This window comes from Rattus norvegicus, chromosome 4, assembly GCF_036323735.1.
Source record: "Rattus norvegicus strain BN/NHsdMcwi chromosome 4, GRCr8, whole genome shotgun sequence".
Lineage (NCBI taxonomy): Eukaryota > Metazoa > Chordata > Mammalia > Rodentia > Muridae > Rattus > Rattus norvegicus.
In genome coordinates this window covers 103,103,038-103,116,953 of record NC_086022.1, presented here as the reverse complement: position 1 = coordinate 103,116,953, position 13,916 = coordinate 103,103,038, and the positions used below count along the sequence as shown (strand labels likewise).

The following is a 13,916-nucleotide window of genomic DNA, read 5'->3' as shown; positions in this document are numbered from 1 at the left end:
ATACAATTGATAAGAGATCAAAAGGATAGAAATAGGAGAGGAAGAATTCAAAATGTCTTTATTGAGCGATAATATGATTTTATGCATAAAATCACAAAAAATACTCCATCAGAAAAATTCTGCACCTGATAAATATTTTCAACAAGTTATGAAGATAGAAAACTGATGCACAAAAATCAGTTAATTTTCTATATACACAGGACAAACAGACTGAGAAAGAAACCACCCCTTAGATCTCCTGCTGCTTTGCTAAGTTATGGAAAGATGGTGCCCAGAAGTTGCTGAAATACAATGATCAGTTCTGCATGTTTATAAAGGACATTTTTCCAGTGGTATAAATAACAATGCATGTTTGCATTTCCAATGCCAGGTACCCAATATGACATCTAGATAACTCAGTTCCCACTGTCTCTCTTCTCTCTATCACTGATCAGTTTATTGAGAACACTGGCCATTGGCATAGTTTGTTATCAGCAAAAACCAGGGAAAGCTTTTAGGCCTCGAATTTATTTGGCATCCATCTTGGAAGACAGTGTCTCATAAAGGTTTAGTTATCGTAGGTTTGTGATGAATTTTCCTCTCAGCAGTAGCTTGGAGTCTGAAGTTGAATCTGAAGTTGCTGGAAATTTTTACAGCCAAGAGCATAGTAACTTCCCCAGCCCACAGTGATACATGTCATAACAGTCACCCCACAGGGAAGCAGAAGAAAGTGGTTGGGCTAGCATAGCTGTTTTGCTTGTGTCGCCACCTACTGATAGTATTTTTCATAAGTAAGTATCCTTTGAGTGTTCCTGAAGATACCCATAGAAAGGGAGATGGAGTTTTTGCTGTACTCTTATTTGTCTCCTCTTGCTCATCTCCAGCAGCTTAGACTTGGCAATGGCCCACCTGACTTCATCAAAATGTTTCTATTATTCACATACACTACTGGAGCCTACTTAATGATAGACTGTCTGGACAGTCTGGAGATAAAAATAGAAAATCTACACTCAATGTAAGTAATAACGGTCTCATTAAAATATGGTTTCCCTTATGTATTTTGCACCTCTATCAAGAAAACAGAAAAATTGTAACAAATATTTTATTTCCTAAAACCTCTTACCCTACTGAAACATCTAGGCTGGTTTATTCATGCAGAGTTGGAGAATTACCAGAATCTTAATCAATAGATTATGTCAAAAGAAATTATGATAAAAGCAAAGTGGATTTGCACCACTTTGCCAGTTTTCCATTCATCCTGCTAGTCTCCCATCAGTCAAGACATTGTGTTTAATTACATTCACTACTGATACAGAAGACCAGTGTGAGTTATTTTAAAAATACAAGAAGCCCACGAAACTGCCCCCTATGTACAACTCTAGGTGGCAGGTTATTTGCATATTGCTCCCCAGGGATGTCCTTGCCTTGCTGTAGTGAGATAAAAGCTCAGCTGTACTCTTGCTTTCAGTGATTCCACTTCTAATTTCATCTCCTCAAAACGATGAGTCCTGTCCAGTCCCTGTTTTTATTATTGCTTTGGATTCTGGGTAAGTAGAGAATGAGGTACAGGAGAAGAATGGAGGTTGAGTTCTGACTGCCCATGTTGGCTGTCCATGTATGGTAAGGCAGGTCCTCTTTTCTAGGATGGACACATGAGCTTCTATTACTTGATAATGAGAAATTACAGATGAGATAGGATTTGTGCTAAGAAGATTCTAATTAGATGGGAAGGTGTATGACCCCCCATCTTCAACTGAATTGTTTTGTATAAAGGATTTGATATATTTTTTAATAATCACAAAACATACCAGAATCTCACTTGAAATAAGTAACAAAAATTAATTTACAAAGATTGCTTGGGAAATTTGCAAATGACTTTGCTCTGTTCTTTTATAATTTCAGGAACCAAAGGTGATGTTGTGCTGACCCAGACTCCATCCATATTGTCTGCTACCATTGGACAATCGGTCTCCATCTCTTGCAGGTCAAGTCAGAGTCTCTTAGATAGTGATGGAAACACCTATTTATATTGGTTCCTACAGAGGCCAGGCCAATCTCCACAGCGTCTAATTTATTTGGTATCCAACCTGGGATCTGGGGTCCCCAACAGGTTCAGTGGCAGTGGGTCAGGAACAGATTTCACACTCAAAATCAGTGGAGTGGAGGCTGAGGATTTGGGAGTTTATTACTGCATGCAAGCTACCCATGCTCCTCCCACAGTGATACAGACCCTAACAAAAAATGTCCTTGCTTGAGGTAGCCCAGCTGCTAATGTGCTGTTTATATGGAGAGGAGCAGAACACTCTGTGTCTGTGCGAGAGGAAGAGCATGGGCAACATGAGTAATTGTTTATAACTGAGAGCTCTGCTAATCTCATCTGGTTTGTTGAGTGTTTTAGCTAGACTTCCAAGTGCCAGCAATTTCTAAGCTTTCCAGCTTTATTAGCCATGGTATTGTCTATGCAGCAATAGAGAAATTCACCTCATTAATCTAGTATGTTGTTGCAGATTTTAACCACTTAAAAATTTTGCATTAACTTCTTGTCGTCTGCTGTTTCCTTTTAATGATGTATGTGCTTATTGTTAAATTTTCATTTAAATTTTAAATGCTTAGATGTCTGTCCATATCATCTTTATTTCTTTTCTTCTCTGTAATTCAGTACTTATTCACATTATATCCCAATCACAATTGCTTACTCTCATCCTAATCCCACCTTTAAAAATCTTCACCCCCTATTACACCTGTCTATTCTTAGAAAAGGAGAAGACTCCCTTAGGTACCACCATTCCCTGGGACAGCTATTCCCAGTATGACTAAGCACCTTTTCTCTCACTGAAGCCCAATCATGCAGTTTAGGTTGTGGAAGGGAATCCAATGGCATGCAACAGAATCAGGCAGCCCCTTCTTCAGATGTTAGGGGACCCACATTTACACCAAGCTGCACATCTGCTACAAATATGTGGTGGGCCTAGGCCCTGCCCTGCATGCTCATTGGTTGGTGGTTCAGGCTGTTAGTCCTCACTGACTTGGGTTACTTAAATCTGTAAGTATTCTTGTTATATCCTTCACTCTTCCAGCTAATCCAATTCTATCCCCTAGTCTTCCATAAGACTGTCCAGCTCTGCCTGATTTTTGATGATTTTTTCTACATTTGCTTCCATGTACTTTTCATTAAAAATTCTTAAGAGACAGTTGTGTTAGGTTCCGGTCTGAAAGTATGTTATCAGTACTGTTGACTCTATCTCCAGGGATGGGGCTCAAACTGGACCAGTCATTGTGTGGCCATCCCAACAGTCTCTGTTATACCTTTATCTCTGTGTATCTTGAAGACAGGACACATTTTGGATTGTGTGAATTAAAGCCCCCCTCTTCCACTAGAAGCCCTGCCTTATTAAAGGTTACAATTCAGTCTCTATATTTCACAAATTAGGAATTTTAACTAGGGGTGTAACCACTAGCAAGTCCCAGATGCCAGGAAAGCAAGAAGCTCCCAGGACCCAACAGGGATCAGATAAACTAAAATGCCCAACAAAGGGGAGAAAGAACCTGTAAATACCATATCCAGAGGTTAAATAAGTCCCCTTACCTGTTGGAGGATGGGGACACCCACTCATCATCAAATTTTTAACCCAGAATGGCTCCTGTCTAAAGGAAAATTGGGATCAAAAATGGAGCAAAGACAGAAAGAAAGGCCATCCAGAGACTGTCCCACCTAGGGATCCATCCCATATACAGACACCAAACCTAGACACTTGCAGATGCCAAGAAGTACTTGCTGTCAGGAGCCTTTTACAGCTGACTCCTGTCATCCATCCAGAGGTGGATGCTCATAACCAAACATTTTATTGAGCAGGGAGAGTTCAGTGGAGGAGTTTGAGAAAACACCAAAGGGCTGAAGGGGTTTGTAACCTCATAGGAAGAACAACAGTATTTATCAACCAGAGACCCTAGAGCTCCCTGGGATGTAACACCAACCAAGCAATACACACAAAGGGACCCATGGCTCCAGTGGCATATGTAGCAGAGGATGACATTGTCTAGCATCAATAAGAAGAGAGGTACTTGATGAATCTGTGAAGGCTCTATTCACCAGTATAGGAGAGTGTTAAGGAATTGAAGTGAGGGTAGGTATGTGGGAGGTGGAGCATCCTCATAGAAACAGGGGGAGGGTAGATGAGATAGGGAGTTCCAGAGAGGAAACCAGGAAAGCAGAAAACATTTGAAATGTAAATACATAAAATGTCCAAATGATAAAAAGGTGGAATCACAGAGTCCTACTGATTTGTATTTCCCTGATAACAAAGGATATTGAACATTTCATTAAGTGCTTCTAAGCCATTTGAGGTTCCTATGTTGAGAATTTTGCTAAGCTCTGTACCTCACTCATTTTCAATGAATTCTACAAAGTCCTTAATATCTTTATTTTTTCCCTGACTTGGTGACCATTAAATTTTCATTGTTCAGTTTCTATGATTTTGTAGGTTTTCTGCTGTTTCTCTTGTTATAATCCAGCTTTAATCCATAGTACTCTGATAAGATACAAGGAGTTATTTCAAATTCCTTGTGTCTGTTGAGGTGTGCCTTCTGACTGAAATACACAGGCACACATGCACACACACACGTGGCACATGCACACAAACACACACACACACACACACACAGACACCACAAACATAAAAAGATCAGGAATTAATAATCATTGATCATTAATATCTAGCAAGATCAATGGAATCAATTCCCCATTATAGATACATTGGGTAACAGAATGTATAGAAAAGAAGAGGATCCATCACTCTACTTCATACAAGAAACAGACCTCAGCAACAAAGACAAAATTAGTCTCAGAGTAAGGGCTAGAAAATGATTTTTCAAGCAAATAGACCCAAGAAGAAAGTGGGAGTAGCCATTTCAATATGTAATAAAATAGACTTTCAATAAAAATTAATCAAAAGAGATGGGAAAGTATACTTCATACTCATCAAAGAAAAACTCCACCAAGATAACATCTCAATATTATTATCTTTGCCACAAATACAAGGTCTCCCACATATATAAAAGAACCATATTGGTAAATCATAAGTTACACATTGAACCCCATGCATTAATAGTGGGAGATTTCATTCCAAACCTTGCATTCTTACCAAATACAAGAGATGGAAAAATGAATCTAAGGTATGAAAGATACCATACCATAGGAGATATCCATACATTGGTGAAACTAAATGCCAAATGTGAAAAGTTTCTAACTAAGACACACAGAACTTTGGGGCAGTTGGCAAAGACTAAAAATATGAACAATAGGAATAGAATAAGGTAAAGATTCCCAATTCAAAATACCAGAAAACAGCTTCAATGAAATCATAGAAGAAAACTTCCTTAACCTAAAGAAAGAAATGGCTATGAATATACAAAAAGCTTACAGAACACCAAATAAATTGCACCAGAAAAGAAAAATTTTTCTGCCACATAATAATGAAAACACAAATGTATGGAATCAAGAAAGAATATTAAAAGCTGCAGTGGAAAATGACCCTGTAATAAATAAAGGCAGACATATCAGAATTACACCTGACTTCTCAACAGAGACTGTAAAGGCAAGAAGGTCCAGGACAGATGTCTTCCAAAGCCTGAGAGACCACAGTTGTCTGTTTAGACTATTATACCTAGCCAAATTATCAATCATTATAGATGAAAAAACAAGAGATTCCATTACAAAAACCAAATATAAATAATAGCTTTCTAGTAATCTAGCCCGATACAAGATACTAGAAGGAAAAATACAGCACAAGTAGATGAAGTATATTCAAGAAAACAAAATAAATTAATCATCTTAAGCAAAAGCAGAGAGTCACACACACATTACCATCTCTAACATCAAAACAACAGAAACTAATAACCACTGGTGATTAATATCTTTCAACATCAATGGACTTGATCCACCAATATAAATACATGGGCTAACAAACTGGGAATGTAAATAGGATCTATCATTCTGCTGCATACAAGAAACCTACCTCAGCTACAAAGGTACACACTACCTCAGAGGAAAGGGCTGGAAAACGTTTATCCAAACAAACAGACCCAAGAAACGAGCTGCAGTAGACATTCTAATATCTGATAAAATAGACATTGACCCTAAAGTAATCAAAACGGACATTGAAGGACACTTATTATTCTTCAAAGTACAAATCCACCAAAATGACATCTCAATTCTAAACATATATGCCTGAAAAGCATGTATAAAAGAAACTTTACTAAATCTCAAACTGTACATTGAACATCACACAATAATAGTAGGAGACTTCAACACCCAATTCCTACCAATGAACAAGTTGTTCAGAAACTAAACAGAGAAACAGTGAATCTAACAGATGTTATGAACCAAATGAATTTAACAGACATGTGCTTAACCTTTCATCCACAAAGCAAAAATAAAAATATACCTTTTTCTCAGCATGTTATGAAACCTTCCCCAAAATTGACCATGTAATCAGGAAAAAAGCCTCAACAAATACAAGAACATTGAAATAATTCCTTACATTCTATCAGATCACTACAGATGAAGACTGGACTTTGACATCAATAGAAACAACAGAAACCCCACATACTCCTGGAAAGTAAACAACTCTCTAATCAATGATCACTTGGTCAGGGAAAGAAAGAAATTAAAGACTTTCTAGAATTCAATGAAAATAAAGGTACAACATATCCAAACTTATTGGGCACAATAAAAGCATTGCTTAAAGGAAAGTTCATAGCAGTAAGTGCCTTAATGATGAAATTGCAGGGATCTCGTAGTATCAAATCAATAGTACACTGTAAATCTTAAGAACAAAAACATGTAAACAGACACAGGAGGAGAAATCAAGAAATAATCAAAAGCCCAGCTGAAATCAATCAATTAGAAAGAAAAATAAAAATACAAATGATCAACAAAACCAAGAGCTGGTTCTTTGAGAAAGTCAGCAGATAGGCAAACCTTTATCCAAACTAACTAAAAGGCACAGAGACAATATTCAAATTGACAGAACCAGAAATGAAAAGGGAGAGAAAACAACATAAACTAAGGAACAAAACAAAAAGCAAATCATTATTTCTTACTTCAAAAGCCTGTATTCCACAAAACTGGAATATATAAAAGAAATTGATACTTTTCTAGACAGATACCAACAAAGTTAAATCAAAATCATGCAAGCTCTCTAAGCAACTCCATAAGGCTTGGGGAAATATAAGCAGTCATTAAAAGCCTTCCAATCAAAAACAGCCCAGAACCAGATGTTTTTAGCACTGAATTCTACACACTGTCAAAATAGAGCCAATACCAATACTTCTGTAACTATTGCACAGAAATACACAGAAGGAGCATAACTTAATTCATTGTATGAGGCCACAGTCACCCTGCTATCCAAATAACACAAACAATCAGCAAAGAAAGAGTTCAGACCGGAAGTCCCACACCGGCGGATCCCGGACCGCAGCAGCTCTCTGCTCCCAAACCCCGTGGGAGAGAGACCTCACCGCCTGATCAGGTGGGCACTCCTGAGGCTGCAGAGCGGAGGAGACCACCAACACTGCCCACCCCTGCCCACATCCCTGGCCCAAGAGGCAACTGTATAAGGCCTCTGGGTTCCCGTAGGGGAGGGCCCGGGAGCGGCAGGACCCCTGCGCCTGAGACACTGCCAGAACCTGAAGGAAACAGACCGGATAAACAGTTCCCTGCACCCAAATCCCGAGGGAGGGAGAGCTGAACCTTCAGAGAGGCGGACACGCCTGGGAAACCAGAAGAGACTGCACTCTGTGCACATCCAGGCGCCAGAGGAAAACACCAAACGCCATCTGGAACCCTGGTGCACGGAGGCTCCCAGAAAGAGCGGCGCAGATCTTCCCGGTTGCTGCCACAGCGGAGAGGACTTAGGCAGTACCCCACGAGCAAACTTGAGCCTTGGAACTGCAGGTAGGACCAACTTTTCCCTTGCAAGAAACCTGCCTGGTGAACTCAGGACACACAGAGGCAAAATTCCTCTAAGGCCGGGCACTTCCTGTGTTTATCGGAAGTCCCACACCGGCGGATCCCGGACCGCAGCAGCTCTCTGCTCCCAAACCCCGTGGGAGAGAGACCCCACCGCCTGATCAGGTGGGCACTCCTGAGGCTGCAGAGCGGAGGAGACCACCAACACTGCCCACCCCTGCCCACATCCCTGGCCCAAGAGGCAACTGTATAAGGCCTCTGGGTTCCCGTAGGGGAGGGCCCGGGAGCGGCAGGACCCCTGCGCCTGAGACACTGCCGGAACCTAAAGGAAACAGACCGGATAAACAGTTCTCTGCACCCAAATCCCGAGGGAGGGAGAGCTGAACCTTCAGAGAGGCGGACACGCCTGGGAAACCAGAAGAGACTGCACTCTGTGCACATCCAGGCGCCAGAGGAAAACACCAAACGTCATCTGAAACCCTGGTGCACGGAGGCTCCCGGAAGGAGCGGCACAGATTTTCCCGGTTGCTGCCACAGCAGAGAGGACTTAGGCAGTACCCCACGAGCAAACTTGAGCCTTGGAACCACAGGAAGGACCAATTTTTCCCCTGCAAGAAACCTGCCTGGTGAACTCAAGACACAGGCCCACAGGAACAGCTGAAGACCTGTAGAGAGGAAAAACTACACGCCCGAAAGCAGAACACTCTGTCCCCATAACTGGCTGAAAGAAAACAGGAAAACAGGTCTACAGCACTCCTGACACACAGGTTATAGGACAGTCTAGCCACAGTCAGAAATAGCAGAACAAAGTAACACTAGAGATAATCTGATGGCGAGAGGCAAGCACAGGAACCCAAGCAACAGAAACCAAGACTACATGGCATCATCGGAGCCCAATTCTCCCACCAAAGCAAACACGGAATATCCAAACACACCAGAAAAGCAAGACCTAGTTTCAAAATCATATTTGATCATGATGCTGGAGGACTTCAAGAAAGACATAAAGAACTCCCTTAGAGAACAAGTAGAAGCCTACAGAGAGGAATCGCAAAAATCCCTGAAAGAATTCCAGGAAAACACAATCAAACAGTTGAAGGAATTAAAAATGGAAATAGAAGCAATCAATAAAGAACACATGGAAACAACCCTGGACATAGAAAATCAAAAGAAAAGACAAGGAGCTGTAGATACAAGCTTCACCAACAGAATTCAAGAGATGGAAGAGAGAATCTCGGGAGCAGAAGATTCCATAGAAATCATTGACTCAACTGTCAAAGATAATGTAAAGAGGAAAAAGCTACTGGTCCAAAACATACAGGAAATCCAGGACTCAATGAGAAGATCAAACCTAAGGATAATAGGTATAGAAGAGAGTGAAGACTCCCAGCTCAAAGGACCAGTAAATATCTTCAACAAAAAATAGAAGAAAACTTCCCTAACCTAAAAAAAGAGATACCCATAGGCATACAAGAAGCCTACAGAACTCCAAATAGATTGGACCAGAAAAGAAACACCACCCGTCACATAATTGTCAAAACACCAAACGCACAAAATAAAGAAAGAATATTAAAAGCAGTAAGGGAAAAAGGTCAAGTAACATATAAAGGGAGACCTATCAGAATCACACCAGACTTTTCGCCAGAAACTATGAAGGCCAGAAGATCCTGGACAGATGTCATACAGACCCTAAGAGAACACAAATGCCAGCCCAGGTTACTGTATCCAGCAAAACTCTCAATTAACATAGATGGAGAAACCAAGATATTCCATGACAAAACCAAATTTACACAATATCTTTCTACAAATCCAGCACTACAAAGGATAATAAAGGGTAAAGCCCAACATAAGGAGGCAAGCTATACCCTAGAAGAAGCAAGAAACTAATCATCTTGGCAACAAAACAAAGAGAATGAAAGCACACAATCATAACCTCACTTCCAAATATGAATATAACGGGAAGCAATAATCACTATTCCTTAATATCTCTCAATATCAATGGCCTCAACTCCCCAATAAAAAGACATAGATTAACAAACTGGATACGCAACGAGGACCCTGCATTCTGCTGCCTACAGGAAACACACCTCAGAGACAAAGACAGACATTACCTCAGAGTGAAAGGCTGGAAAACAATTTTCCAAGCAAATGGTCAGAAGAAGAAAGCTGGAGTAGCCATTCTAATATCAAATAAAATCAATTTTCAACTAAAAGTCATCAAAAAAGATAAGGAAGGACACTTCATATTCATCAAAGGAAAAATCCACCAAGATGAACTCTCAATCCTAAATATCTATGCCCCAAATACAAGGGCACCTACATATGTAAAAGAAACCTTACTAAAGCTCAAAACACACATTGCACCTCACACAATAATAGTGGGAGATTTCAACACCCCACTCTCATCAATGGACAGATCATGGAAACAGAAATTAAACAGAGATGTAGACAGACTAAGAGAAGTCATGAGCCAAATGGACTTAACGGATATTTATAGAACATTCTATCCTAAAGCAAAAGGATATACCTTCTTCTCAGCTCCTCATGGTACTTTCTCCAAAATTGACCATATAATTGGTCAAAACCCGGGCCTCAACAGGTACAGAAAGATAGAAATAATCCCATGCGTGCTATCGGACCACCACGGCCTAAAACTGGTCTTCAATAACAATAAGGGAAGAATGCCCACATATACGTGGAAATTGAACAATGCTCTACTCAATGATAACCTGGTCAAGGAAGAAATAAAGAAAGAAATTAAAAACTTTTTAGAATTTAATGAAAATGAAGGTACAACATACCCAAACTTATGGGACACAATGAAAGCTGTGCTAAGAGGAAAACTCATAGCGCTGAGTGCCTGCAGAAAGAAACAGGAAAGAGCATATGTCAGCAGCTTGACAGCACACCTAAAAGCTCTAGAACAAAAAGAAGCAAATACACCCAGGAGGAGTAGAAGGCAGGAAATAATCAAACTCAGAGCTGGAATCAACCAAGTAGAAACAAAAAGGACCATAGAAAGAATCAACAGAACCAAAAGTTGGTTCTTTGAGAAAATCAACAAGATAGATAAACCCTTAGCCAGACTAACGAGAGGACACAGAGAGTGCGTCCAAATTAACAAAATCAGAAATGAAAAGGGAGACATAACTACAGATTCAGAGGAAATTCAAAAAATCATCAGATCTTACTATAAAAACCTATATTCAACAAAACTTGAAAATCTTCAGGAAACGGACAATTTCCTAGACAGATACCAGGTATCGAAGTTAAATCAGGAACAGATAAACCAGTTAAACAACCCCATAACTCCTAAGGAAATAGAAGCAGTCATTAAAGGTCTCCCAACCAAAAAGAGCCCAGGTCCAGACGGGTTTAGTGCAGAATTCTATCAAACCTTCATAGAAGACCTTATACCAATATTATCCAAACTATTCCACAAAATTGTAACAGATGGAGTCCTACCGAATTCCTTCTATGAAGCCACAATTACTCTTATACCTAAACCACACAAAGACCCAACAAAGAAAGAGAACTTCAGACCAATTTCCCTTATGAATATCGACGCAAAAATACTCAATAAAATTCTGGCAAACCGTATTCAAGAGCACATCAAAACAATCATCCACCATGATCAAGTAGGCTTCATACCAGGCATGCAGGGATGGTTTAATATAAGGAAAACCATCAACGTGATCCATCATATAAACAAACTGAAAGAACAGAACCACATGATCATTTCATTAGATGCTGAGAAAGCATTTGACAAAATTCAACACCCCTTCATGATAAAAGTCCTGGAAAGAATAGGAATTCAAGGCCCATACCTAAACATAGTAAAAGCCATATACAGCAAACCAGTTGCTAACATTAAACTAAATGGAGAGAAACTTGAAGCAATCCCACTAAAATCAGGGACTAGACAAGGCTGCCCACTCTCTCCCTACTTATTCAATATAGTTCTTGAAGTTCTAGCCAGAGCAATCAGACAACAAAAGGAGATCAAGGGGATACAGATCGGAAAAGTAGAGGTCAAAATATCACTATTTGCAGACGACATGATAGTATATTTAAGTGATCCCAAAAGTTCCACCAGAGAACTACTAAAGCTGATAAACAACTTCAGCAAAGTGGCTGGGTATAAAATTAACTCAAATAAATCAGTTGCCTTCCTCTATACAAAAGAGAAACAAGCCGAGAAAGAAATTAGGGAAACGACACCCTTCATAATAGACCCAAATAATATAAAGTACCTCGGTGTGACTTTAACCAAGCAAGTAAAAGATCTGTACAATAAGAACTTCAAGACACTGAGGAAAGAAATTGAAGAAGACCTCAGAAGATGGAAAGATCTCCCATGCTCATGGATTGGCAGGATTAATATAGTAAAAATGGCCATTTTACCCAAAGCAATCTACAGATTCAATGCCATCCCTATCAAAATACCAATCCAATTCTTCAAAGAGTTAGACAGAACAATTTGCAAATTCATCTGGAATAACAAAAAACCCAGGATAGCTAAAGCTATCCTCAACAATAAGAGGACTTCAGGGGGAATCACTATCCCTGAACTCAAGCAGTATTACAGAGCAATAGTGATAAAAACTGCATGGTATTGGTACAGAGACAGACAGATAGACCAATGGAATAAAACTGAAGACACAGACATGAACCCACACACCTATGGTCACTTGATTTTTGACAAAGGAGCCAAAACCATCCAATGGAAAAAAGATAGCATTTTCAGCAAATGGTGCTGGTTCAACTGGAAGGCAACATGTAGAAGAATGCAGATCGATCCATGCTTATCACCCTGTACAAAGCTTCAGTCCAAGTGGATCAAGGACCTCCACATCAAACCAGACACACTCAAACTAATAGAAGAAAAACTAGGGAAGCATCTGGAACACATGGGCACTGGAAAAAATTTCCTGAACAAAACACCAATGGCTTATGCTCTAAGATCAAGAATCGACAAATGGGATCTCATAAAACTGCAAAGCTTCTGTAAGGCAAAGGACACTGTGGTTAGGACAAAACGGCAACCAACAGATTGGGAAAAGATCTTTACCAATCCTATAACAGATAGAGGCCTTATATCCAAAATATACAAAGAACTCAAGAAGTTAGACCGCAGGGAAACAAATAACCCTATTAAAAATGGGGTTCAGAGCTAAACAAAGAATTCACAGCTGAGGAATGCCGAATGGCTGAGAAACACCTAAAGAAATGTTCAACATCTTTAGTCATAAGGGAAATGCAAATCAAAACAACCCTGAGATTTCACCTCACACCAGTGAGAATGGCTAAGATCAAAAACTCAGGTGACAGCAGATGCTGGCGAGGATGTGGAGGAAGAGGAACACTCCTCCATTGTTGGTGGGATTGCAGACTGGTAAAACCTTTCTGGAAATCAGTCTGGAGGTTCCTCAGAAAATTGGACATTGAACTGCCTGAGGATCCAGCCATACCTCTCTTGGGCATATACCCAAAAGATGCCTCAACATATAAAAGAGACACGTGCTCCACTATGTTCATCGCAGCCTTATTTATAATAGCCAGAAACTGGAAAGAACCCAGATGCCCTTCAACAGAGGAATGGATACAGAAAATGTGGTACATCTACACAATGGAATATTACTCAGCTATCAAAAACAACGAGTTTATGAAATTCGTAGGCAAATGGTTGGAACTGGAAAATATCATCCTGAGTGAGCTAACCCACTCACAGAAAGACATACATGGTATGCACTCATTGATAAGTGGCTATTAGCCCAAATGCTTGAATTACCCTAGATCCCTAGAACAAAGGAAACTCAGGACGGATGATCAAAATGTGAATGCTTCACTCCTTCTTTAAATGAGGAAAAAGAATACCCTTGGCAGGGAAGGGAGAGGCAATGATTAAAACAGAGACTGAAGGAACACCCATTCAGAGCCTGCCCCACAGGTGGCCCATACATATACAGCC

The 13,916-nt window shown here is 40.0% G+C and overlaps 1 gene segment (V, D, J or C); it reads left to right on the top strand.

Annotated features, from left to right (window-relative positions):
• The first annotated feature begins 1,437 nt into the window (after positions 1–1,437).
• Positions 1,438–2,249, top strand: LOC690781 (immunoglobulin kappa variable 2-30-like). The segment is given in 2 exon segments: positions 1,438–1,526; positions 1,882–2,249. Coding segments are annotated over 2 exon segments (399 nt in total).
• Positions 2,250–13,916: the final 11,667 nt, after the last annotated feature.